General features: G+C 41.4%; 1 protein-coding gene across 2 annotated transcripts in view; it reads left to right on the top strand.

Moving 5' to 3' along the window:
- Positions 1-27,843, top strand: part of PPP2R2B (protein phosphatase 2 regulatory subunit Bbeta) — a 437,349-nt gene that overhangs the window by 182,591 nt on the left and 226,915 nt on the right. The window contains exon 2 of one of the 2 annotated variants that reach the window (XM_063087039.1): positions 4,209-4,402. The exons of the other annotated variant lie outside the window; for it this stretch is intronic. Coding sequence (XP_062943109.1) covers positions 4,209-4,402 — 194 coding nt within the window. The remainder of the gene's footprint in view (positions 1-4,208; positions 4,403-27,843) is intronic. 2 annotated transcript variants of the gene reach the window in all.

Genomic DNA, 27,843 nt, shown 5'->3' with positions numbered 1-27,843 from the left:
GAGGAGGACCACGACAAGGGTGATTAAAAAAAAGAATGTGTCTACATGCTGTCATGCCGAATTGGGTAAGTTAAGAAGACTGTGTGTTTGTAATTGGCCTTTTCTGTGTAAAGAATAGGCCTGAAATAGGTCAGCCTTTCAAATTTCCCTCTGCTGTACCCTTTGTAGCCTGTGGCCCCCTTTTTCATAAACTGTAAATTAGACACTAAGTTCCTTGATGCCAGAGACTGACTATACATCTCATGCTTTGCTATTGCTGAATCTCCAATCCTATCCAGTGTCTGACATAGTAGGTGCTTAAATATTTGCTGAATATTGATGGTGCTGATGATGTCGAAAGTAACATGACTACTCAACTCAAAATAATAGCAACATATTCTTTCCACACATTATCTCATTTAGTCCTTGCAGTAACTCTATGAAGTAGATACTATTTGTCTCCCTAATTTGCACACAAGAAAACCATGGCTTAGAGAGATCTTGTAACTTGCTCAAGGACACAATAATCAGTGAAAGAAAATCAGCTTTGCCTGATAGCAGAACCTTGGCACTTAACATTATCCTATAGTCTGTTGACTTATAATGCATTTTTTGTATTCCATAAGACAAAAATATAATTTGTTGTTTTATGTTATTCTTTAATAACATAAGAAAGCTCATGTTATTAAAATCAGATGAGAGAATTTAAGTTTTTGGAAGGAAGGGACTGTGTTTTGTGTTATCTGCTTCCCCAGCATCTAGAACAACTCTTGGCATATATTAAATGCTCAGTAAATTTTTTTAGTGTATGTGCATAAAGGAATGACTAGAAACATTTCAATAGGAATAGGGGTTATAAGCTAGAAAATTTCAGTCTTCTGGCAGATTATTTTTTGCATGAGTTTTAAGAAGGCTAGTTCTATAAAACCTAAATATCACTAAACAAATTCAGTAATTCACTCATTCATTTAAGAAATATTTATCTCCACTCAGCAAATAAAATTAAGCATCTACGAAGTGACAGACACCCAATTGGAAACCTAGTGGAAATGGTGGGCAATAATAAGTAAACAAATACAAAATGCAATGGGTCATAAAGAGATCCAAAAAAAAAAAAAAAAATGTGGAGACAGAAAATACCAGAGACAGAGACTATGGTGTTGTTGGGAAATGACTCAATGAAATAGGGACAATTGAGGCACTGAAGAACGCCAAGAGCATGAGGAAGGGGCCTAGGGAATAAAATGTGGAAATGTCAAGCACTTTTGGAAATAACTTGACATGTTGGAGGAATAGAAAGAAGGCTAGTGATTCTTCAGAGCAGTGGTCTATGCAGTCCTCTCAGCACCACCACGGTGTAGTGCAGGGCTTCTCTGTCTCCCTTACCTCTCTCACCACACCTCACAGTGTTAACGCAGCTTCTCTGTCTCCCTTACCTCTCTCACCACACCTCACAGTGTTAACGCAGGTAGTCAGCAGCTGTTTTCCCCTTAGTTTTAGAGGGGAGGGGCTAGGTCTTCCTTGCTCATAGTAGAAGAGAGTAATCCACAAAATAGAAATCTTGAAATCTACTTAATCAACAGAAAGCCATCTAATTTGCCTTCTCAGAATTTATGTCTTAGGAAAAATGTTTGTACTGTTGAATAAATGCAGGAAGAATTTTGCAGGAAATGTGAAAGGGGAAATTTAATAAAGCCAGAGGCTCATTCTGTGGAGGGGACTTTTCCCCCATTGGTTATAGTGGAAAATTCCTCAAGCACAGCCTGGCAAACGAACCTGAGCCTATCTAATTCATCACGCAGCTGTGTTCCAATCTAGCCCATGTTCAAGGAAGACAAGGGGAGAATTTCCTAAATACAATTGCAAGGTCATTCCAACGGAAGGCAAGATTTCTTATCATTGTGATACACTAAGAGATGAACTTAGCTTTTTTCCCCTCTCCCTGCCTTGACCCCCACCCGCCACCCCCAGCTTACCCTCCCCATTATGCCAATCTCCAAGAGAAGCTGGACTGTGGAACTGCAGGTGAACTGCACTGGAGCCTTGGTAATGAATACAGCTCATCACATGGAAGGACCAGCCAGGACAATTGGTACTGAAGTGGATTAAATCAATTTGCACCAGTCTTCATCTGTTACTGAAATTTCATATGTGGATTGAAACAAATAGTCAAACAAGTGTGTATGACTTAACCACCAGATGAGAATGAAATGGATTTGATTGGAAACTCCCCCCTCCCCCCAAATTATATCAAAGAACATTTCTCTTTTCCCAGGAATATGGGGTCACTTTCTGGAGATGAGGACAATGACATTTTCCACCTGCCAGAAACATCTATTATTCATGGAAATCTAATGACAATTCCCAATCTCAGTTAAGGACTTGTTTTCCCATTTTTTTGAACTTCAAATACTTTCTAAATTGTGTTAGCTGAAGCATTGTATGTATATAATTAACTCACAGGTCCCTCTGGGCTCATCTAGCTAAACTTGTGGAGCTTAACTGAGCAAGACATTTGCTGACGTCTGATACCCATTGTAAGGAATACCTTCTACAAGAGGAAACGGGGGGCGGGGGGGGGGTTCCAAACTGATTTTCTAGGGACTTGGGTTGATTTCTTTTCCAAATCGGCTCTCTAGTGATTTGGTTTGCTTCACTGAATGATTTTGGTTGTTTTCATAACAATAACGATCTCATTTTCTTTCAAATGCAGAATTTGCAATTTGGGGAAACAGGTGGGGGAGGGAATTCTGAATTTTTCTCTGGTTGAAGTGGGAAGACAGACCTCTTTTTTGTATTAATTGGATCCTTGAAATTCCCTCAGGATAGCAGTGGCTCTGTGTGAGCACAGGGCTCCCTTACGCTTCAAAGTATCGTCCATGTTGAGAACAAACGGCAGGCGTTCTCGCACAAACAAAACCTAACAGTGGGGCTGCAGCGGTCTGTCCAAAACGAAGTGCAAAGGGCTAGAGGGAATGGACTTTTTCAGACTGCCTATATTAACTAGATTCATAACTCAGTCCTGTGCTTCCCTCTGCCTGTGTGGACATAGATACTTTTCTAAACACCAGCCTCCTATAGGTAGAAGGAGATGTTTTGACTCCGTTTGGAATGGAGGACTCAGATGGATCATAGTTGCAAAGTTCTGGCCCCTACTCCCCCTTGTATGCCTAGCACAGAGAGCTTAAGCTAGGCTTTGGGCTGCTCTTCTTCCCTCTCTCTCCTCTCTTTCTACGGCTTGGAGCTCCAGGCCTCTCCTTTTAACTCAACCAAGGAACCACAGGCATCATACAAGGATGAGTAAAAGGGACCTAGATGTAGACTTCCTGCCTATCCAAAGGAACCTACTTCTCCTTGCTGTTCTCAAGTGCAAGTGTCCGGAAAAAGGCAGTGAGCTATGGGCCCTGGATGCTAGCGTAGAAGCGGCCCTTAGCGGCGTGGCACCAGAGCCAGGGGGATGGAACAGCGCGTCTGTGCTTTCCACGTGAACCTGCAAGCTAGCTGCTTGCTGGCTGCCTAGGTGCCGGTTCGCCGCTGCGTGTGCCCCACTGCAGCAGAGAGCAGCCGCAGCCTCTGCCTCGGCCACCACGGCTGCTGGGGAAGAGTCCTGGGGCTGCTGACGCGGTTGGGAGGAGCCTCGCCTTTAATGCACCAGCCGCCTCCAGCCTCCTGCAGCAGCGGCGGCGGCGGCAGCTGCTGCTAGTGCGCGCGTGTGGGTGTGAGGGGCACTGCGCTGGCGCCGGCCGCAGCGCCCTGCCCAGCTCTCCGCCGGCTTCCCTACCCCCGCCTGCCCGAGCTGCCCTCCTGTGGGACCAGCACCCTCATCCCAGCCAGGCAAGCCTGGATCCTGCCCCTGCCATCTCGCCACTGCAGCTTGGGTCCAGAAAGGCACCATTTTGTCGCGGCTGCCCGCTCTCCCAGGGGGAGGAGGGATCTTTTTTGCATTTTGGGGCGGCTGCCAACGAGGGGAACCTGTTGGGCATCTTCCCAGCCCCGCTTGTGAGCGCCCCCGGGGCGGGCGGGCGGGAGCAGACCCCTCGGGGCACGGCGCATCGTGGCACCTGGAGGCAGCGGAGGCAGGCGCAGCATCCTCGCTGGGAACTGGAGCTGGAGTGAGCGCACCGCGCGGGAGGAGCCGCCGCGGCCTCGGAGAACCCGAGCGGAGGAGGTGACAGCTCCATTACCGGGTTTTTATTTTTTTTCTCTCCGCCTCCCCGTCTCCTCCTCAGGCTCGGACCATGGTGCAGTCCCACTGGCTCCCCTGCCCCCCTCTCCTGTGAGACTGGCTGCGGGGAGGGATCATGGATACTTGTCTACCGGCTTCTGGTTCCCACGCAAGTAAGCCTGCTGTCAATGGAGGAGGACATTGATACCCGCAAAATCAACAACAGTTTCCTGCGCGACCACAGCTATGCGACCGAAGGTAACGCCAGCCCCGCCGCATTCCGCCGCTGGGGCCGGGCGCAAGTTGCGGATAGCTGTGCCTCGCGGGCAGCCGGGCGCCTAGCGGCGGAGACTCCCCAGGGCCCCGGGGCTGGGGCGGGGACTCGGGTCGCACGGGCAGCCGCCAGTGCGCCCCACAGCCATCCGGGCTCCGCGAGGCGAGCCCGGCGTTCAGCAGCAGGTGGACCCGGCGTCCGCAGGAGTTAAAATGGCCCTCGGGGATTAGGCTTTTCAGGGTGGGGCTCCCGGCCGGAAAGATGACCCCAGGAAGGCTGGTGACCCCTCCCTCAAGATGTTTGCAGGGGTATTGGGGGGAGACAAGAAGGGAGGGGAGCAGGAGCACCTTGGTCCACCCCTCCCTGAGCGGAATGATGTTGTGTCTCTCAGTGGCTGCAGGGAGGGCATGGTTTCATTTCCTGCTCATTCATCTCTGCGGCCGACCGGGTTACCTGCTCAAACAATCGAAACCCCAACAGGCCCTTTGCAAAAGGGCGAGCCCCTCTCCCCTTGGAAGTGCATTAGCAAGAAATAAAAAGGTGGCTGGGGAAATAGTGTTCCGGCGGCGAGCGAATGAGGTTGACACGTGGGCCAAGTAACGCGATCAGTGGGGCCTTTAAAAATCACCATTATGAATTCTGCAGCAGTAGTTTCTGCTGAATCAACAGCCAGCAGAAAGCAAGTGGGTTCAGCAAGCTGAGCTTTGCCAAGAGGTGAAATTGTCATCTCTCTCTCTCTCCCAGCTTGTTCCGACATCAGCCCTAGTGCTGGGCAGGCAGGAAGGGAAAGTCAGCAGGCGGAATCTCATTCTCCCTTTTGTGTGTGAATAGAGTGGAGACATTTTTTTTTTTTTAATGCCAAAACTTTTGCATTTTTGCTTTCATTTTCTACCTGTAGGCCTTTATCCTTAGTTACTCATATAAAGTGTTGCATTATCACATTGCAGTATCCACGTGAGAAAATGTGTGTGGAAGTGCTTTAGGGAAAGATTGTAAGGTATATTAATTTAGATTATTCTTATAATTCTTGGATGCTGAAAGTTTGGTAATATTTAATCAAATCAAAAGACTACTAGAGAAACGTGATGGGAGGAGTAAGTTCAAGCCCTGAAGGAAATAAAAAGACACACACCACCTAGGTGTAAAGGTGGCATCTTCTGTAAATATACCTGGAAATTTTAAATAGAAAGAATGTCCAGTGCTACTGAAAATATATTCTCCACTCATCATCATTATTGGAGAGCATCGAGCCTAATATGTCGGTGGTGCTAGACAGATTAAAAGGAGTTGTAAGCTATGGCCTCCGGGAGCTTAAAGATGGCTTTTAAAATGTACAACCTGTTTCTCCCCCATACTGAGCACCATATTTACTGATTCTTTTTATTTGCATGATGACAATGTGGTTGTAAGATGTTCTTCCTCAGTCTTAGTGCTTTGTCACTGACTCCCGGTAGCATATGACTAGCTCTGTATCTAAGCATGTCAGCCAAGAGAGAAGTTGGCGTTGGGTCCATTGGCTTATTGGAAAACATTTCTTTCTGTTTGTGAGTACAAAGAAAGAGGGCCGCCTTTATGTTTTCCTCTACATTACATTATGCAAGCAGAGGAAACTTACCAAGCTGGGAAGATGGCCCAACTGGGGCCATGTGTATAGGAGTGTCATTTGTGAAATGAAGAAGTCAGTTAAAAATGACATTCCTTCTTGCTTTCATGGCCCTGGATACTACCTTTGTTCCTATTTTATCCTATTTTTGTAAATTCTGATTCTGAATAGAATATCTGGGTTTACATAGCAAAAAATGAGGCATGAGTTTATAGCAAAGAGTTTTCTAAAATCTTTCTGATATGTGAGAATCAACCTCTCTCTTTACTTGATCTCAGCAAAGGTATGGGAAGAAAAACAATATGAAGCTTAGACAATGTAAATGCTAGAAGTTGGGTAGAGGAATAAGTTCTCTATGGTCTTGACCTATTCATTTAGGGAATATTCATGCAATTGTGCTGGCCAGACAGGGAAGAGTCCCTCCTCTTCTGAAGAATACCTTAGGAAAGATTAGTACACCTTGAAAGAGCACCAGCTCTAAATATTCTTTGTTAAAATTCTCTTCATTAGGGGCTTGCCCTAAAAGTTCTCTTCCCCCTTATTAACTTAAATCCACTTACTGAGGAATTAGCCTCTAGATCCTTCTATAGACCTTGCTTTTCTCTTTCCTTTAATATTTCTGCATTTTCCTCCTACCTACTCAGATATGTCAGCTTGTTTTTTTCTTTTTCCAAAATCTCCTTCACATTTATCTCTGACTTTTTCCTCCCTTTGCTCAGATGATTCCACACTGCAGTATTCTATTTAAAGCTGAAAGGTTTTTGCTGTGTAGTTAGTGTGAAGGACTCTAAGCTCAATTTGCATTGTAAGTGGTAGCTGCGGGCAAGTTCATCCAGCTAGGAGCAATGCAAATGCTAAAGAACACTTACCCAAGCTTCTATCTTTCTCTCTCTCACTCTCAAAAAAAACATGATGTGCACTTATTAAAGACATTTCGTATGACTCTTTTTTTATTCTGGCCATTGAAGTTACTGCCCTCCCCTACCTTTTCCTGTCTTTCCTACCTTTTTAAAGTTAAGATCTTTGGGCAGCTTCTCTGGTTGGAATGGCCACAAAAATAAAGTCAACAGAATGGTTTGATTTGCTTTTTTTTTTTTTTACAAGTTTCCTAACCCAGGGTATATCTCCCAAATTTCTCAGATCTATATATGGATTTCTTTCTGTATTTTTAGTTTCTGTTAGAGCCAACTAAAATTTTATCTCTATTACAGTAGTCTATGGGTTTTCTAGATTAATCTTCCTACTTTCAAATGGGGCCACAGATAGAAAGAATATTCTACATAGATGGAGTGTTTTAAAATAACTGCTGTGTTCTCAGTTCCCTTCGCTGTAAAATGGGAACAATAATAGAACCTATGCCATGGGAAAATTATTGATACAGAGAATGCACTCAGGACGGTGCCTAAAACAAAGCCAGCCCTCAATAAATGCCCTCAGTACATTATAGATGTTGTTGTTATTACTTAAACTGCATTTGCATAGCAGGCAAGCTGTTTTCCCTTGGATTGTGTGTTGATTTGGGGTGATCTTGAAGGAAAGGGCTATTGGAAATAGGGGAGAGGTCAATGAAACCCACCGCAGTCTTCTCTTGACTCAGCCACTTGCCATCTAGTAATTTGTCTTAATGTACTTGTTGGTAATATTCTGGTAGCAAGAAAGTTGCTACCATCTTCCCTCAGAGGCCTTTTAAAAACTTGTCTTAATTGTACATATTAAAGGAAGAATAAATTCATTATGCTGTGTAGCTCTTTTCAATTATTGGTTCATTCTGCCGTTAATTCCTTCAATAAATATTAATTGACTTTCTGCAGAAGTGACACAGCATGTTCCAATACACATGTGGTCTCTGTTCTCATGGAGCTTTCAGTTTAGCAGACGAGGTAGAGATTAGACCAATAATTTTGCAAACAAATATGTAGTTACCAATTGTGATAAGTGATATTCAGGAGAGGCACAAGGTACCTTGAGCTCATATATAAGATGGAAAGGTGGATCTAATTTAGACTGGGGGTTCAAGGGCAGCCTCTCAGAGATAGTTTAAGCTGAGAACTAAAGTATGAGTTCAGAATTAACAAGAGCTGTAGGCATTTTAGGTAGAAGAGACAATAGGTACAAAAGCTAAGAGATATAAAATAGTTGGATAGATTCAAGGAATGCAAGGACAGCTGTGGCTGGAGTGTATGGAACGAGGGTGGTGGGAATGAGACTGGAGTCTGCAGTTCATTTTGGAATGCACCAAAAGCAAGAAAGATTAATGCTAGGATAGAGGGATGGATAAATGGATAGAAATATGCTAAAGCAAGTATGAAATGTTAATGGCAAAATCCAGGAGGTGGGTCTGTTAATATTTACTGTAAATGTTTTTTCCAGTTTGCTGTCTTTCTGGAAATTTTCAGAATACAGTGTTGGAAAGAAGAGACTGGAGCGGTATTCAGGGACTAGATCATGTCAAGCCTTGTTGACCATAAGGAGTTTGAAATTCATCCAAAGATGGATCAAAAGCCATTAAAGGATTTTGATCAGGGGTGGGGGGAAATATGATCAGGTGTGTTTTTTAAAAAGCTCAGTCTCTCTGCTGTGTAGGGTGGGGTCAGGAGACTGGGTGTGAAATGAGTAGGAGGGAAAGCTGGGAGGTAATTGGCCATCTTCTAAGACGGTGGCAGCAGTAGAGATGCAGAAAATTAGATGGACTTGAGACAGTGTAGAGAAAGAATGCATAGCACTTACTTGTTGTGATAGACTGGGTGTAGATAGAGAAGGTGGTGTCAAGGATGTCCAGAATTCTGCCATGAGAATGGATGTGTGAGGGGGCTCATCAGGGAAACAGGACACAGATTTTGCAAATTGATTAGTTTGAGGAGGCTGTGAGACATCTACTTTTACCATGAGACTCTCGGACAAGCATTTGGATATCTGGGTCTGAAGCTCAGAAGAAAGACCTGGACAAGATATGTAAATTTGGGATTAGACATCCCCAGCCTATTAAAAGTACATACTTAAAACTATATGAATAGATGAGATGCCCAGGAAGAGAGTATTCCAGGGCAGATTTGAGTCAATGAGTGAGAAGTTACACGGAAACTGATCTTGGCTTGGTATAAAGAAATTGTAACAAAAAAGTACCTCACAATGGAATAGGGGCCTTGGCAGGTGTAATTAACCACACACTGAAGTTATTTGATTAACTCTCTATGGACAGTTCTCAGCAGTGTGGTAGGTGAGTTGAGTTTAGAGGGTCTCCAAACTTGAGATTGGAGCGATCTGCTTCTTAGGGCCACAAGAATAAAACCCAGGAAGTATAGGTTCCCCTCCCCCATCCCAGTAAGCTCAGGAAAGAGGAAAGCTATGATGAATAAAGCTAGGGTGGTACATGAAAATGGCTTTTGATATGAAGATGCTGGAAAGGCATTGGAAAAATAAAGAAGTGGTATCATATGACGGAGAGATGCCTAGTAGTTCCTTAAGTTGGTTTGGTATTTGTATGCAAATGCCAGATCAGAATAGTATTTCCAATGCATATGGATGAATGTTTGAACTCTCCGCTGTTCTCAGAAAAACCTGAAATGGGAGGTGGGAAGAAGCTGCCTTCCGCTATTGTAAATGACCTTTCTGGGGATGGGAAGTGTTCTGCTACTAAACGTAATAACCAGAGTGCATTGAAAATCGCTAGCAAGTATTTATTATTAGCATCCAGGTCCCTAGGGGCAATTCCAAGCCCTTTATGAGTGCTGGTCAGAACCATACCAATGAACCTGGAGTGAATAATATTAGGCCAGTCCTGTCAAAATATTGGCAATGCTCAATGAAAAGAGCACAGCTGTAGCCTGACGTTCCTAGACTTTGGCATTTGCATTTAAGAAGAAACTAAGGGTCCGATTTAGACACTTAGCTGAGGGAAGAGAACTAAGGTATCCTGAGTATTGTCAGGCATTTTCCTGGGTGTTTCTTGTATGTTTTCTCCTTTAATGTCCATCAATGGCCCTGAGATGATGGTTGCATTAGTCCCATTTTTCAAAATAAGAAATTCCGAGGTGCAGAGGGCAGAAGGAACTTGTATAACAAATATCCGTATTCAAACCTATTTCCTTTTAAGTGGCATAATCAGATGGGGCCCATGACTGCCTGGCCTCCAGGCACTAGCTCTTTGCCTGCTGTCAGGATTTTGGGAGGAAATGCAGGTTGTGCTCTACCCTCCACATACATCCCCTGATGCCGGGGATGGACTTGCTGGCTCTGTCTTTTCCCAGCATAGCTGTACACTCCTCTGATCTTCCCCATTGCCCTGCAGGGAGGGATCTGAATTTCCCCACCCATTGTCAGAATCCTTAGTTGACTTACTCCTGTAGATTTTTCTTACTCTATAGTGAGAAAAGAAAGAAATATTTATGGAAGAGAGCAATCAAAATATGAGGATTAGCTGGGGGTTTTTAACAGTCTTTGCTGTGTCCCTTACCCACAACCTAGGGCATGAACAATGCAGCTCCTAGACTGAGCTGTGATGGTCCCACTGGGCCATCTAGGCACCTGTGCTCCAGGGCTGATGGCAAACTCATATTGTGGCCTGGGCCACAGCGAAAGGAGTGGGCTAGAGGCTGCTGTGTCATGGCAGATGTCCTTTCACACATAAATGTGGAGATATCAGAGGCCTCACTTCGGCCAGAGCAACTCTACAGCCTGCTCCCCACATCCCGCATTAAAAAGATGAATTTACTTTCACCCAATTTGTTGTCTTTACCACCAAATTTCTTTCTTTTGCCTTTCCAGTAGAACTCTAAAATCAGGCTGGAAATCAGTTCTGACATAACTATCCCAGTGAAAGCACAGATTCTTTTTATAAGGCCACTAGGAGCTTTTTACAAGACCACTAGGAGCTTTGTCATAAATAACCCAGGAAGCCTTGAATTTTTATGCTACAAGTTCACTATGGAAAGAGTTAGGAGTGATGATAATAGGTGTGCATGTGTGAAATTCATGGAAAACTACTTAGCATTCATTGGTTTCTTTGGAGAAAGGGCCACCAAGGGGTGTGTATATATAAGGGAAAGTCAGAATTTGAGTTTTGTGCTTTAGAAGAAAAAGACTTGATTGTGGGTAAAGACCAAAAAGATGTGTGGAGTTTAGGAATTTAGAGGGGCACCCATGGGCATGTTTTAGCCTGAGACAGATGGGGTGTGCTAGATGGAGTATGCCATAGCTTACCTTACCCATGAGAGGGTGTATCTTGTGTACTGGGCTGCATTCTGGTTATGTTAGTTTGCTTGGGATGCATAACAAAATAGCACAGCCTGGGTGTCTTGAACAATAGAAATCTAACTTTTTCACAGTTCTGGAGGCTATCAGTCCAACATTAAGGTGCCAGCCGGGTGGGTTTTCAGTGAGGCCTCTCTTCCTGCAGACAGCAGCCTTGTTGCTGTCCTCACGTGGCCTTTCTTCTGTGCACAACTGTGTATGGGGAGGGGGAGAGGGAGAGACCCAGAGAGAGAGAGAGAGATTTGGCATTTCTTTCTCTTATAATGATACCAGTTCTATAAGGCCCCAACCTAAAGACTTCTTTTAACCTTGATTACCTCCTTAAAGGCCCTAACTCCAAATACAGTCATGTTGGGAGTTAGGGCTTCAACATATGAATTTAGGGGAGACACAATTTGATCCACAACACTGGGGAACTGACAGCCTCCTCCATCAAACCTTGCTTGCTATGCTGCTGTGATTCTCTGGTAAGTTATCAACCCGAAGTGGTCACAGAGTGGCCAGCCACCTCCTCCACTTAATATAGGGGATCAGCTCTATGTCCCTCCACAGATGCACAGGGTATAGAGGGTGGAAAATCTGTAAATGGCTCTAATAGACAATATTCTAGCTCTAAAAGACAGAACTTGGATCCCTGTGTACAAAATACCGCCAGAAAGGGTTTCACCAGAGAGGAGAGCTGTACTAGAAACTCAGTGAGATTAACGTTGCTCATGTGACTACAGAAGTCAGGTTAGGGCCAGGGACAACCAAGTTGGGAGGTCTATTGGTTCATGCTAGCTGTATTATTGTCATTCACATTTCCCTTTGCCTTTATGTCTTTATTTATGAGGCACATAATACATGATAGGAGTAGATGAAGCAAAGAATGAATCACTCTCCATCCCATGCCCACCACACTTCCCTGCCCAGGGGATACCATCGTCAGTATTGGGGTGCTTCTGCAGAGCCATCTTTGCATGCATGTTCATACATTGAAATATACATATACAAGTATATCATTGGAGTGTTACATAAATGAATGCACACTACTTGTTTTATTTGCACTTTTTTCTCCTACGCAGTGATACTTCTCAAAGCTCTTTCCATGTCAGAACACACCTACATCTGCCTTGTGCTTTTTAATGGCTGCACAGTGCTCTGTGGTGTGACTGTACCACAGTTTATTTAGTAGTTCCCTTGTGGATGGATAGAAAATTGTTTCTAGCTTTTATATTACATAAGACGTTACAATGATTATTCATATGTATGTTTCTGTTCAGATGTTCTCCTTTTTTATTTTAACATCTTTAAAGCTGAGATGCTGTTTCCCATTTCTTGGCAAAATGGCAAGAAGAAATTTCTGGTCCATTGATTCTCTATGTAACCTGGGATCACTCATTAACCTCAAGAAACTGAATTTCCTAATGTAGAAAATGGTAATACTTGGTATGCTTATTTGTATGTGCACAGTACTGTATCTTCCAAAACCATTGTGTATTTGAGTGTTAATAATGAATGATGATTGCTGCACTTGTGTAGGACTTTCTGTGGGCCAGGTACAGGTTTTGGCCTTTAAAGAATTTTCCCCATTTAATCATCATAGTTCTATAGTCTAATACTCTTCTTATCCCCCTTTAAATGAAAAGTTGAAGCAGAACGAGATTAATACATGTCCAAGTTTACACAACAGCAAGTAGAACAGAAATCACATTGGGGTCTGTCCAATTCTAAACCTTGTTTTTCTAAGCACTGCAATATATCATCTCAATGTAGTATGCGGACACACTTGTTTAAAGCAAATACAGAGAAAGGATTATTCATTTTTACAAAGAAATACTCTTTTGAATCAATTAACACAAAGGGTCCAATTTTTATCAAGAAGTTAGAAATGAACTGAGGGACAATTGAAAGGCAATGTAGTATCATAAGCAGTGATGTGGAGTGCAGGTCAGAAGACCTGGGGAGGAGTCCCAGTCCTGCCACCATAATTAGTCACTTACACTCTCTGGGCTTCAGTTTCCTAATCTACTGTAATGAGGTTGAAGATGGGGGAGGGGAGGCGTGCTCTCTATAGATTTTTCTGGCTCTAAGTTTCTGTGATGCACTATGTATTTGTGATCATCGAGGTCTCTGGTGTGTTTGGATGTGTGCTCAGGGGTGAGACTGGGGGAACACAGACATAGGCTTTAAGTGGTCCCAGAATTCCAGGTCTGGTTGTACTTCCTGATGGGTCAGATCATCCTTCTGGCAAGAAGGCTCTGGTGTAGCCAAGAGGCGGAGCCAGAAAGGGAAATATCTCTTTGCCAAAAGCTGCTGCAGATGGAGGAGCCAGCCTGTCTGGGCAGCCCACAACTTTGAGAGGAGCCATTTGGCAAAGTTGTTGGCAGAAGTTGCCTTGCAGCATGAATGCTGGAGACAGTCCTGGGCTGGAGTGAATCAGGGATGCAGCAAAGGTGGCTGGTGGAACAAATAGCCATCTGGTGAGCGGGGCACTGCTCATCTTGCCGCAACGACGGGGAAGAGCAAGTGCCAGTCGGTGAGGCTATGCTGTCAATGATGCATTTGACAGGCACAGTAGAATCTCTGCCCGCTATTGTCTACCCCATGGAGGGGGTTATACACTCCAATGGAGCCTAGTTCTTTCAGAAACCAGGAAGTCCCTAATTTCTTCCACTGTTACAAAGTAGGAAAGCAAAGTCATCCATTAAAAACAAAAATTATTCATTGCCAAGTGCTGCGCTGGATGTGCTGGGGAGTATGGGAAGTAGAAGGCTACATTCTTGTTCTCAAGAATTTTTCCATCTATGAGGGTAGATGACACTTTCTCCTTTTCAAGATGTAATTAACTGTTTAAGCCAGGTCGTGTGGCACCATGCTGTGTCTACCTCTTTATTATCATAAGATGGCCAAGGTGGTGGAATGAGAGCCTGCCTGGATCCAGACCTACCTCTGTGAAGACCAGCTTTGTGGTCTGGGACAGGTCACTCTGTCTTGCTGAGTGTTTTCTTACCTACAAAAATATGGCAGGGGATGAGGCAACATGTCATTGCTTATATGCAAGAATTAAATAAATACAGAAGAATCCCTCTTTCGCTACATGCATTTAGGACCAATAGTTGACAGTGAACTTGAAATGTTAAGGAAAGGAATCTTAAAAAATGATACACTTATCTTATATAGTATTCACTAATTTTGATGAAAAGCCTGATGAGTCCAGGCCTTATCATTGAGTATGGATCTGCTGATTAGAGGTTACAATATTTTTCTTGCACAAATCACACCCAAAACGACAAAGACCATGCCCACTTTTGGTTTCCTTGAGGTTGAGTGAGAGCAAAACACCTCAGAAGCAATCTTAGTACAGACTCCTAGATTTTTATGGTCATTCAATTTTTATCTCCTCTACATTTAATTCGGCAATTCTTTATCAAGTCTCTTGAAAGCATTCAACTTATTTTTCATGTTAAACAATCATCCTCTTTCTTTTCATACCATTCTTTTTATCACCTTCCATGGTATTTGGTTAGATAACAGGTATAACTAGCCTCAAAAGATTTGAGAACACACACGACTGACTCTCAGTAAACATGTAGCTCAACCAGAAGAAGCAAAAGTGTGCCTGGTTACCAGAGATTAGCCTACTAAATTAGCTGTGTGTGTAAAGCATGCTACAGGCCCGTTTTACGGAGGCCATGGAAGGCACGTTTTCATCCAGTGAGTCAGCTACTTAGAGGTCTGTTAAAAGAGCCTCTGCTGTAATTATAATGAGGAGGAAGAGCCGCTATATAGTGCTTGCAGTGTAGCAGGAATCGGGTTAAGTACTCTGTATGTACTCTATGTAATGTATATAGACTGAGGATGATATGGATATGTGTGTGTATGCCACACACACACACACACACACACACACACACGAGAGTACTGCAAAAAGTTTGTGGAAAAATAAAATTAAAAGATAATATGAATCTTTCCACGAGCTTTTTGAAGTACCCTCATATATATATATATATATATATATATATATATATATATATATATAATTTAATGCTCGTAACAGTCCTCAGAAGTATGTGCAATTAAAGCTAAGTTATGTGAGACTTTTAGGTCTTGTTCACCATTGTTTATCCACCGCCTAGTACAGTGCCTGGAAAGTAGCACTCGTTACACATTTACTGAAGAAACGAGGGAAGGAGAAAAGGCGGTTTCCACTTTACTGATGATGAAACTGAGACTTAGAGAATTTGTGTGGTCTGCCCTGTATCAACCAGCAGACCCAGGTCTTGAATGCAGATATGTCTGACACAAGAATGTATGTTTTAAGAACAAATTTAGGTATGTTACAATAAAATGTTTTGCCCAAAGCTCTTGGACATAAACTTTGGATTCCATATTGCCCAAGAATAACCTAATAGGATGAAAATTTGGTATTATCTCTATTATGTACAACTGTGTAGATGTTCTAGAACAGGGGTCAGTAAACTTTTCCTCTAAAGGGCCATGTAATAAATATGGTAGGCTTTGCTGGTCATAGTCTGTCCCAACTGTTCAACTCTTCCATTATAGTATGTGGACACGGTTGTATTCTTGTGAAACTATTACAAAATCAGGCAGTGGCCTGTGGACGAGAGTTTGCTGAACTTTTTTCTAAAAAAGTACTAGGAACCCAGTAGAAGTTCAAAAAACGTTGATCTTCCAAATGAGTGGCTGCAGTAAGCACTAGAGGGAAGCTTAACTGACCAGGATGGGTTTAGTGGGTAGAGTGGGCCTTGGAGGGACACTATCAGGTGGAGAGGAGTGGCAAAGGCTGTCCTTACTGAACAGTGGAGTTTTGTGTGACGCTAGAAGGCAAAAGCAAGAAAAATGGCATGTTGTTTGCACAAATGAGCTGGACATTAGAGCCGTAATAGAATGTGTACTAGCTCATTAGGATCCCCACATATAGTCATGCTTCTTCTAGTAGGGTCCCCCCCAGTTATTCACTCAGTAGTCATTTTTAACATATTGATTATATACTAGGCACTGTGCAAAGTAGGTATGCAATTAAACTATCAGATATAGACCCTGCTGCACATGAAATAAACGCAAGCATATGAAGATGAATATAAATATTGTTCAGTACTATGTAGGAAGTGAAAACTTGCTACAACAGAACAAAATTGGTGCTCACTGATGAAAATTTGGACTGTAGAGAAAAGCCTAAGAAAGAAGATCAAACTTACCTCGACCTCCAAACATAACAATAAACAATTTTGATGTACTTGCTTCCAGGGTGTGGTGTGTGTGTGTGTGTGTGTGTGTGTGTGTGTGTGTGTGTGTGTGTGAGAAAGAGAGAGAGAGAGAGAGAGAGAGAGAGAAATGGATGAATGCTGTAATTATATGTAAAATGGTATCATATCTAGGGTTTCTTTGTTTTGGCCCCAAACACAATACTGTGAGCATTTTTCTATAACATCCTGGAGTTGAGCCATAATTTTACCTATCACTTAATACTGGAAGTTTAGATTATTTCCAATATTTGCTATAATAATTGTGTGATAAATAATGGCATGATTCTAAATCATGTCTGGTTATTTTTTCAGAACAAGTTTCTAAAGGCAAGATTGCTAGGTTAAGTAGTATGAACAATTGTTTCTAGATAATATTTATTAATATTAATTAAAAAGTTGTAAAAAAAAGTTCTAAAAAAGTTGTGCCAAGGTATACCTTTGTAATTGTTGTGGCCCTTGTCTGCCTTTCTTCTAGTCACATTTTCCCTCCACTTCACATTGTCACAGATTTTCATGGTGCTGAAGTTCATCCCAGGGAATGAATGTGAGGTGAAGATCAGAAAAACATTTCATAAACATAAAACCATTGTTTTGTTTTTTGGTGGCTGGAACCGAACCCTTGACCTTGTTACAAAGAAGTGCTCTAAACAACTGAGCTAACTGGCCAGCCCTGTAACCAATGAATTTTAATTTGATCCCATTGCCTTTGTCCCTCCCCAAAGCTCCAGGTACATTTACCCCTTTCGAGAGGAGAGGCAGGCTCAATTCTCAGCCTTGGCCAGTAAGTACATGGGTGAGTAGCTTGTTCCCTAGGATTCAGTTGCCCACCCATGCTAAATAAAATTACTTTCATGGTTCCAGGGCATCATTTGTAGATAAGTATATGGAAGCTGGTGACCCAGAAATGTCAATTTTCTTCAAACTGGTGAGTAAGTAACTTCAAAGAATGATTGACCCAGTATGAGAACCAGTGTGGTTGTTTAATGAGCTAGCCTCTCATGGGGTACAAATTTGACATTTCTAAGAGCTGTGCTAACTTTTTTTTTTTTTTGCTGATTGATGCTATGTGCGGTTGAACTCAATGTGAACCCAAGCAAATCTTAGAAAACTAAACTGTGACTATCATTGGCTCAAGACTTGCAGGCATCTCTAGTTTTCTTCAAAAATTGACACCTTGATTTGTTATAAATGAAAAATACAAATCTTATAAATTGCCACTGGGGTTATATTTTTTTAGTGAGTGATTTTTAGTCCACTTTCAAGGTATACTGGCTGTCTGCATTTTAGCAGTCTTTGGGAATTACAATTGGGAGTCAGTTTGAAGTTTCAATTCATTTGGCTTGAGTATTTGGGACATTTTCCCCCCTCTGAAGTTGTCTTCAGGTCTTGAAGTAAGAATACTAAGCTCTTTGAGACTTCCCTTTAGTTTAAACATTTCATAAAGTATTAAAAAATGATATGCAGGGTATGACCTACGTGTACAGCACATAAAATTTAAAGGAAGGAAGGAAGGAAGGTTGAATGGATGAATGTTTGTGTCTTTTAGTAGGTGACCCAGTTGCATCCTCAGAGGGCTAAAAATATTAAAGCATCTTCTAGAAATATCAACTTCCAACGGAGATTTGGAAGTATAATATAAAATCTACCTTTTATGCCCTTCCCCTTCTGTCTTGGAAGCAAGGGTAGGTGAAGTGGTGTGAGACAGTATTGTTTATGGTAGCACAGATCCATGGGACATGCTTCCTGGGATTCATCAACGGTGCTAGTTTAAAAGGAGAAGATATGAAAAAGGGTAGAAGAGCTGCCCTAGAACCTGAGCTAACAGAAGAGATTGGGACAGTTCCGTGTTTCCAATGGATGTCTCCTGCAATGATTAATTTCGAATCCCTTCCCCTATTCATTCCAGTTCTATAGGATTAGCATGGGTGAAACTGATGTACTATGCTTTTGAAGTCAGAACCCTCTGGTCACTTCATAGAATAGAGAAGGGAAGTCTGGGTTGCAATTCCATTTGTGAACAAGGTATATTTCTCTACAGGTTCTCTGACCCCTCATGGGGTCAGAGATGACAAATTTGTTAAGGTCTGGCCAGGACCTGCAGAACTCTGTGCAGTGTGGTAAAAAATGCAAAAGCAGTCTGATTATCTTATTGTGCTTCACTGCCAACATGCTTATTCAGTCCCTACGCTTCCTCAGCACAATTTGAGATGGAAATATTCTGATCAGAATTTTTCCCATAAGTCTTAGAAACTTGGATTTGAGCCCATTATGCACGTCAGGTTTTTTTTCTTTGTCCAGTTACTTGACATGCAGTTCGTCTTTGAGTCACTCATATGGATGGCCTTGATCTAGACATTGGCACGTGCTGAAAAGGCAAAAAAAAAAAAAAAAAAAGATTTCTTTTGTTTGACTTTTTAAGAAGATTAATCTGTTCACAATTTTCTACTGTACTCATCAGCTGTAACGTTTTCTGCCTGTCCGCTCATCTTCTGAGTCTCTCCTCACTGATCTTTAAACCACAGAGGCTGCTGTGCCGGGTCCTCACCACTCCAGGTCATCCCTGCCTCCCTGCCTTGAGTGCTGTTTCCCCTTCCTGGTGCCTACAGGGCCTGTCTCCAAATCTGTGCTCTCCCATAAAGTTTTTCCTGAATCCCTCAAGCTCTTTAATCACTCAACAATCCTATGGGGTATAGGAATTATCCCCATTTCATGAATGTGGAAACTGAGGTCTGAGTTCAGACAGCCAGAAAGAGGCAGACTCTGCATGGAAGTCACAAGACTTACACTCCTGGAAGGCAGTGACCACATCTTTCCTTCTATAGTTTATAGAGGACAGTGCGGCTCTTGGCATGCAGGTTCTTAGTACATGGTTTTTGAACTTGATTTCAATTTGAGAGTAGATCGATAACGTCTCTGTAGTTAGGACAGCAACCAGCTACATACAGTTTACTTGGGAGTTTAAGTTGTGGATCCCTCTGAACATCTTAAAGCCAGGTTCCCCTACCCCCACTACAGTTTAAAGATATACGGCAGATGTCAGAAGAAGTGCTATATGATTTTTGCAGCCACTTCACTTGGAAATTGTACCAGCTAATTAAGAGCACAGTCTATTATCTGTTCTTTCATCCATTCATTTGTTTGTGTGTTTGTTTTTTCTTTCTACTCCTTAACCATTCAGCGAGTATCTATTGGGCAACTGAAACCTCATTTGTGTCATATGAGGAGGTTTGTGTTGATACTGATATATATATATATATATATATATATATATATATATGGTTATTAATATTGGCATGAGGGGGAGGAAAGAAGTAAGCAAAAAAAAAAAGACTATTTTAAAGAAAATTAAAGGTAGCTACATCTATGATCAAAAGGGTATTTATAGTATGATTCCGCTTATATGAAATTCTGTGTTACACACACATAGAAAATTCTATGAAAAGGATGGCTACCAAAATATTAATGATGGTCCTTTCAGTTTGATGAAATTTTAAGTAAATTCTACTATTTTACCTTTATATTTTCTATAATGTATGATGGTTTTAAATAAGTAAATACATTGTTTACATAATAAAAACAATAAAGCTGTCATTATGACAAACAATTCATGGAGTGTCTACTACGTGCAAAGAGCTGGTCTCTTGATATCAATGTAGTAAATATTCACCTGATTTCTTCCTTTTACTTTGAAGACACATTAATGATTCTTCAAACAAAAATCAGTTTGAACTGTGGAAGAGTAGTGATAAGTAGATACTAGGGACTGTAGAATTCTTTAGCAGGAATCCCCTTCAAGGTCTCTTACCTGAAGAGCTGGGTGAAAGGGCTTTGGCAATGAGCTTAGTCTTTAAGTTCAGAGCCCCTTTGGTCTTTGTGTCTTGGCCGAAATGGGAAAGGTAAGATGATATCTCTGATCTTAGCCAATCTTTTCATAAGGGGGTTGGGAAAGGGTCTGGATGAGTCAGTGAAAATTGATTGCAATGATGGAAAGCCCATCTAAGAAAAAATGTCCTAGAGCCAGTAGGTCAGAGCCAGCCCCTCTGCACATGAAAGATCTCACCGGTCTGTGTTTATTGACACAGAAGGTGGTTTTAATTACCCTGAAGGAATTTCTGGCATGTTTTGCCAAAGCCAGTCTTAAAATGTTTAATCAGTGGATTAGTGACAACGAGACCAACTGGAGAGGTCTGCACATGGGGCATTTGGTCAAGTGTAGTGTATCACAAGGTGGCTGCTAGTGATAGAGCACGGGTTTTATCAGAGAAACAGACAGGAAAACACCACCACCACTCATGAGATGGTCTTGGCTTTAGAAAATATGACATGTTTGATGTCTGAGGAGCCTTGGTTTCCTTCCTTGGTATCATGGCTTAAACAGCCTCCATGACCTCTGCTTTTGGTATACTGAAAAGTAAACTGGGTAAGGTGATCTAGAGCCAGAATTTGAGTAATCAAGCAACCAGTTTCATAGCCCCACAACTAGTGACCTGAAAGAACGAATATGCTTTTCTAAATCTAGGCCCAAGGGAAATTTATACTTAGAATAGCATGGTCTTTGCTTTAGTTTTACCGATTGTGTTGACCTACAAGATATTTTAAGAAAAGAACTGTAATAGGAAAAGCAGGATGACAGTGTCACATCACAAAGCCATCTTAATCTGTCACATAACTTGAGGGGAAAACATAGTCCAAGATAAATGTAAAGTCACTAAAGAAATTGTTTCCTTGATTTGTATGTGTTTGCTCTTAAATCTCTTGGTTGAATCCCTCCAATAAGATGTAGAAACAATCAATAGTATTAAATACCATCTTTTCCTCATCTCTCCACGGCAACCTCCAGATGGAATTTCTTTTTTCTCCCTACATAAAAATATCCTTCACACTACCTCCTTTCACTTCTGTTGTAATCTACAAATTGGCCACATTCTACTCTCTAATGTAGACAAGCAAGAGAGAATAACTTGGCATCCTGAGATTTAAGTAGGGACCCAAATGTGTCTCTGGCAAAATACATTGAGCCCCCTTTGTTGAGCTTCCAAGAATGTCTGTGTCCTGTTCATTGACAAAAGTAATTTGGTGATATTCCTTGTTGCTTTCACGGACAGGTTTCTCAGGCTATTTCACACTGACATGATCTGATCTGGGGATTTACTGTGCTTACAGAGAAGTACAGCCATTCAAAATGAATCCCTCTTAATCGTCAAAACAACTGAACAAGTAGTTCCATGGATGTCTTTGGTGCTGCTGATAATTTTGTTTTAAAGAATCTCCCTTCCTCTTGCCTTTTAAATTTATCTGTCAGTAAACCAACTTCGCTAAGCAGGTTGATACATTAGCAGCCAAATTTTAGGCAAAGAAGGAGTTACATTAAATGGTAATGCCATCTTACACTTGTGAAGGAATTTTATATTTCTGCGATGTATTTTCACAGCTCTTATCTGCTATGCACAACAAATGTGAAGAATAACTTTTATTTATTCTCATTTCCTCAGTGAGGAAACTGAGATTCCAGAGTAATCAAATTTCCTATGATCACATACCTAGTTTGTGTTAGAGAAAAGGCTGAGGTCCAGAGATTTTGATTCCTTAGAAAGACCTCTTCTGATGATATTAGAATATTAGACAAATCACCTTTCACTGAACTCCCAACTAGATAAAATCTTACAGTCTTGGGAAAAAGTGCTTATTCTTGCTGTCTCTACAAGATGTTGGCCATCAACATTCTTAGCACAAGGCTCTTTGGGTGGAGCAACTTGGTATGTCTTAGCCTTTTGATTGCTAGGCTTGGGTATGGGATGTGTCTCATTCTTAAGGTCATTCATTGTTACTCTTGCCAAACGGAAGGGTCTCTGGGGCCACATTCCTGGCCAGTGGCAAACCTTAAAGAGCTAGGGTTTGGCAATTATAAAGATGTGGAAAAGCCAGTGGACTTAGTTCTATTTCATGACTGCATACGGCACCCAAATATCTAACTTGTGAATATCTGCCATTTGTAACAAGTAAGAAAATAGGTAACAAAGACAATGGACTGATCATAAACAGCATGATTCTTATCCCCAGAAACATGACACAAGGGCAAGGAAGCTTCGTTTACTGAGTGGTTTTTATTCACTCTGTATATCTTTTGCCTCATTTCCATTTAATTATGTGAGCAGTGAAATCTTTAATAAGAAGATAGACTTATTTCTTAAATCCTCTAACTGCAGTTTCCCATTTGTAAAATTGGGACAATAATAGTAACTCCCTTCTGAAGTTATTGTGAGGATTAAGTGAGACGATAGTTGTATGGTGGCTAGTTCATTTCCTGACATAGATTGAACATTCAAGTTTGTTGTTTTTGTTATTTCTAGAAGACTTAAGTGGTCCTAAGTATTCTTTGCACTGGACCATATATACTTTCTACCCTCTCAATTCCTAGGGATCAAAGTTATACCAAAAAATATACTTAGGTGGTTAAAAACACAGACTCTGGAGATGATTGTGTTTGTATCCTGGTTCTACCACTTGCTAGTCTCATGTCCTTGGGCAAATTATTTAACCTCTCTCAGCCAGGTGTTTCATCTATAAATGAGGATAACAATGTTTACCTTTATAAGGTTGTTGTAAGTATTAAATACAACAGTGCACGTAATGTGCTCCGGACAGTCCCAGGTACATAGTACATAGTAATGGCTGAATAATGTTAGGCTGTATGTTTGAGTATAGCCTTACTGTTGGAAGACAGTTGTTTTGACTACAAAAAAGAGGATAAGTAAGTTAACACTCCAGACTTAATCTTTGATCCAGTATCAGTTCTGGCTTGTGGTGATTTGATCCTTTTAAATAATAAATATAATCTCTTGGGGTGGACTCTTGTGAGAGTCTAAGACAACTTCTGCTCTTTTCTGAATATGAAATAAAGCACTGATGAAACTAAAATCCATTACCTTCTCTAGGCACCATCAGCAGAATAGTTCTTAAAGGCAATAGCTCTAAAATATCGAAAAAATTAATGATAATAGATTAATTATATGCCTCTCTTGCTATTTTAGTGGTATATTGAAGCTTCTCATTAAGACCTAATTTTTTTTTTTAAATCTCGCATCTTTATTTTTAGTATTTCTTCTTGTAGTACCTTATTCGTAGCTTCTCATATGAGGGTATTTCAAAAGGTTCATGAAAATGTTCATACTGTTATTCAATTCTCTTTTTCCATGAGCTTTTAGAAGTACCCTCATAGGCTATAACCTCCTATCTCTGAACACTTCCAGAGAGAGGGAGCCATTTCTGATCAGTGAGATGACCTGCTCCTGCTTCTGAATAGTTCCACTTACATAAAAGTTGTTCTGTCCCAGAGCAGTCTCTCTAGCTTTCTTTTTTTTTTTTTTTTGTCGTTTTTTCGTGACCGGCACTCAGCCAGTGAGTGCACCAGTCAGTCCTATCTGGGATCCGAACCCGCGGCGGGAGCGTCGCCGCGTTGCCAGCGCAGCACTCTTACCAAGCGCACCATGGGCTCGGCCCTAGTCTCTCTAGCTTTCACCCACTGCTCCTAGCCCTGTTCTTCGAAGCCTTTCCCCCAATGCTTAGCATCCTCTCCACATGACCCCTCTTTAGCTCTATGAAGACAGCTCTCCTAACACTGCAGCCTCCTCAAAACTCTCCAGATTGCTGTGTAGCAGTTGTTTTTAAACTCTGATGTGATTAGAATCACCTGAAGTGTTTGTTAAATACAAATTGCAAGGCCCCACCCCTGGAGTTTCTGATAGAATAGTCTGTGTTGGAGCTGAGAGTTCGATTTCTCAGTTTCCCAGATCATGCTGCAGCTGACCAGAGCAACACTTTGAGAACCGCTGCTCTGTGCCTCCAAAGTCAGTGGCAGGCCTCTTCCGGTTGAGAGGGCTGAAGCACAGAGAGGTTCTGTGGTGCTGGTTGTGTCCCCTTGTTAGCCCACATTTCTACAGGCCAGGAGCAGCCTCTCCCAGAGGCTGTAGGGGGGATATGGGGAGCGTGTAAATGCACATTTACCAAAAATGTATGTTACCAAAAGTTGAAGCATCACTACCTTCTGGAGTCTGGATCTGAACCCCATGTTTGTCACAGGAGCCAAGGGAGAACCCAAGACAGAGAATAGTGGCACAATAATGAAGCATGAATTATCCAGATGAAAGCTCCTACGGAAATAAAGGTATTAGTATTATTATTTATACCTACTATTCTCGATAAAATAGCAATACGGAAGTGTTGAATAGTTCCAATTGCTTAAAAGTTATTCTGTGGGACCCAAATAAATTAATTCACATTAAAAAAATTATTGTAGATATAAATAACTATTGCATAGTTATTGTTTTAAGAACTAAGAACACATTTCGAGCAAATGTGCATGGTGATGATAAATTATGACTGGTTATAAAATTACCAGGAGAGAGAGTGTTGGCTAGACAAGAGCAGAGACTGCTTTATTGATGCTATACTAGTATGTTGAATAGGCTAGTGCACAAGACAGATGTATTAACTGCTTGAACAAAGGAAAAAGGCTCGGGGTCAGGAGGCAAAGAAAGAGATAATATGGGCACCTTACTTTATATATAATGAATATTGAAGGGCCTTGTTAAATGGATAGTTTCAAATGGAAAAGTAGATCTAGTAATTGCTGTGTAGGAAAAACGAAAACTTTTCACCCACATTAAATATTTGGAAGTCTTTTTGTTATAACTCCTAAGTAATCCCTCTTGATTTGGATGAAGTAAATGAAGACTTCTACTAGACTTTTTTATGCATTCCTTGAAACTGTGTGTGGTGAGGCTATGTAGCTTTACAGCCTCCACATTTGGCTGTGTTTTGGGGTTCTAGAAAATAAAATTTAGTATGAAAGGACAGTATTTTGATTTAAGAATTGGCAGAGATTCTATCTTAAGATGGAGTTTATAACAGAGGTAGATATGAACTCTAAGACAGATCAATGAGTAAGAGATTCAGAAGAGAAGAGCTCTCTTTTAAGGAACAAGAAAAGATTCCAAATAAATATTTATCATAAGGCAAATGAAATTTAAAAGATTGTCAAAGACCAAAAGGAGGAGAAAACAGAGCAGGTGTGTATGTGCATGCATATGTGTATGTATAGGTGTGCATGTGTATCTGTTTATGTATATTCTCCATCAGCCTGTGGATAAACATGTGCCACACATTGGTGTCCTAAGGGCACTATGCAATCTTAGCTTTGTATATATATATATGGGCTCCATGCAGGTGATAGTTCTTAATGTAGTTTTTTAATATAAGATGATAAGAAAGCAGGGTTTGTTTTTAAATAATATTTTAGAATGTTTGTGATGTGAGGTGGAGTTCAGCTCTCCCCTTGCTGCAGAAAATTTATACTTTTCATCTGGTCTGTTTTAATAAAGAGTTTCTTTATGCTGTAATTTTAGTACACTTTTTTTATTCTTGCCAACCAACTAACATTTTCAATGCATTCCAATACAATATTGATCGGGGGGTTGAGTTTTATTTGGTTTGCCTTTGATGATATTACTTCAGTGAGATGAAACTGGATAGACTTTGAATGGATTTCCCTGGACTTCCAACTTTTATACACCCTATTTTTCCTCCAGAAGGGAGGAAGAGAGGAAGGATTGAAGTATATTGTTGTTTGGTCATATTTTTCTTAACTGTGTCATGTCAGACTCAACATTTCTAGAAGCACAAAGACTGCAAGTGAGAAAGAGACAGTTCAGAGTGAGAATTTTAAGAGCTTGCTGTGGGGAAGAAGAGCAAAGACAGATACCTGCTTTTCACTGCGCATCATGCAGCCCAAATGTTTCTGAAAAACCCAGAGTACACAGACAGTGAGTGCCCCTTTAAAACTGCTAAGGGGTTGGGAACTATATAAGCATTGTGCATAGCTTAGTAAGTGTGAGGTGTAAGATGAATGTGTATGTGTGTGTTTTAATAGAATGTAAGAACCACTTCCAGGTGTCATTTTCACAAGTTTATTTTCTTAAGAAATGAAGTCCATAAGAATTTGGTTAAGATTGCCTTGAATTTTCAACATGAGATTAAGATTATGTAATAGCAGTATAAGACATGAAACTAGGTATGACTATCTGATTTCCCAGAATGTGCTCCAGTGAGAGATAATAGTTTAATGTGTGGCAGCAGATTGGTATGAAAAGAATCTGGCATCCATTCTTTTAGTTGTTAAGTATTTATTGAGCATTTACTGTGTGTCAGTGCTATACTCTGCACCAGTGAGGCAGTACATAGACCTAGTCTCTTCCGTGAAGGAACTCGTGGTCTAGTGGTGTCACAGACAGGGCAGCAGGCAATTACAGTTTAGGATGAGAAGTTCTGTGATGGGGGAGTACAAGGGCTCACAGGAGGGCTGGTGAGGAAGGAGATGGTTAAGCTGAAACCCAAAGCATGAGGAGGAGGGATTCAGGTGAAGGTTAGAGAAATGAAAAGTGCTCCAAGCAGGGAAAATGGTACAGTCAAAAAATAATGGGTTAGTCCTACCTCGGGTATTTAGTAGTTGGGTGACTTCAGGAAAAAAGTCTTAGATATTTAGTTTCTTTATCTTTTTGTGGGAGATGATGATGGTGGTGGGGACAGTGATGGTGGCAGAGGTGATGGTCATAATGGTTATTGCTAGTGCTGCTGATGGAGAAAGAAATAAACAATAACAGTTAATATTTACTGAGCACTTATTACATGCCACGTAGTATCCTGGGCACTTTACATGCACAAAATACCTATTAGGGTTTTGCGATCACTTTATGAAGCAGTTATCATTATTATTTGCTTTACAGAGGAGAGAACTGAAGCTTAGGTTAAGTAACTGGCTCAAGGTCACCCTACCATTAGTAGAAAAATTAGAATTTGAAAACAGACAAGTTTAACTTAGTGCCTGCATTTTCCACCATTACTACAGTATTCATAGTCTAACTTTTTCGTAAGGCTGATACACAGATGAGCAGGACACATGATCTGAGAAGGCTTTTTAACCTGCACAGAACTCATAGTCATTGTGCGTGCTAAGCTGAGGCATGAGCCATGTGTTTAGAATAAAAAGTACAAATAGTCGTGTGATACACGGGCTCTTGCTACTTGCCTTGTTAGCAGCTCCTCTGTCCCTATGGCCTGAGCACGTTGGTAGTCAAAAGTGGCATTCCCTGGGAGGTATTTTTTTGAAGCAAGAGAACATTAGATGAGGTGGACTATGGATTTGCTCCCAAATAGCAATTGATGTGTTAGAAAGTCCTCAAGTACTTCTGAGATTGTTAACCTCTGTTCCTCACTCCATGCCCCTCTGAGACTGCTTAGCACAAAATGAAACGTAGGCTTGGCAGCT

Source organism: Cynocephalus volans, chromosome 2 (genome assembly GCF_027409185.1).
Source record: "Cynocephalus volans isolate mCynVol1 chromosome 2, mCynVol1.pri, whole genome shotgun sequence".
NCBI lineage: Eukaryota > Metazoa > Chordata > Mammalia > Dermoptera > Cynocephalidae > Cynocephalus > Cynocephalus volans.
Note: the sequence above shows the minus strand (reverse complement) of the source record. Positions and strands in the feature narration are given on the sequence as shown.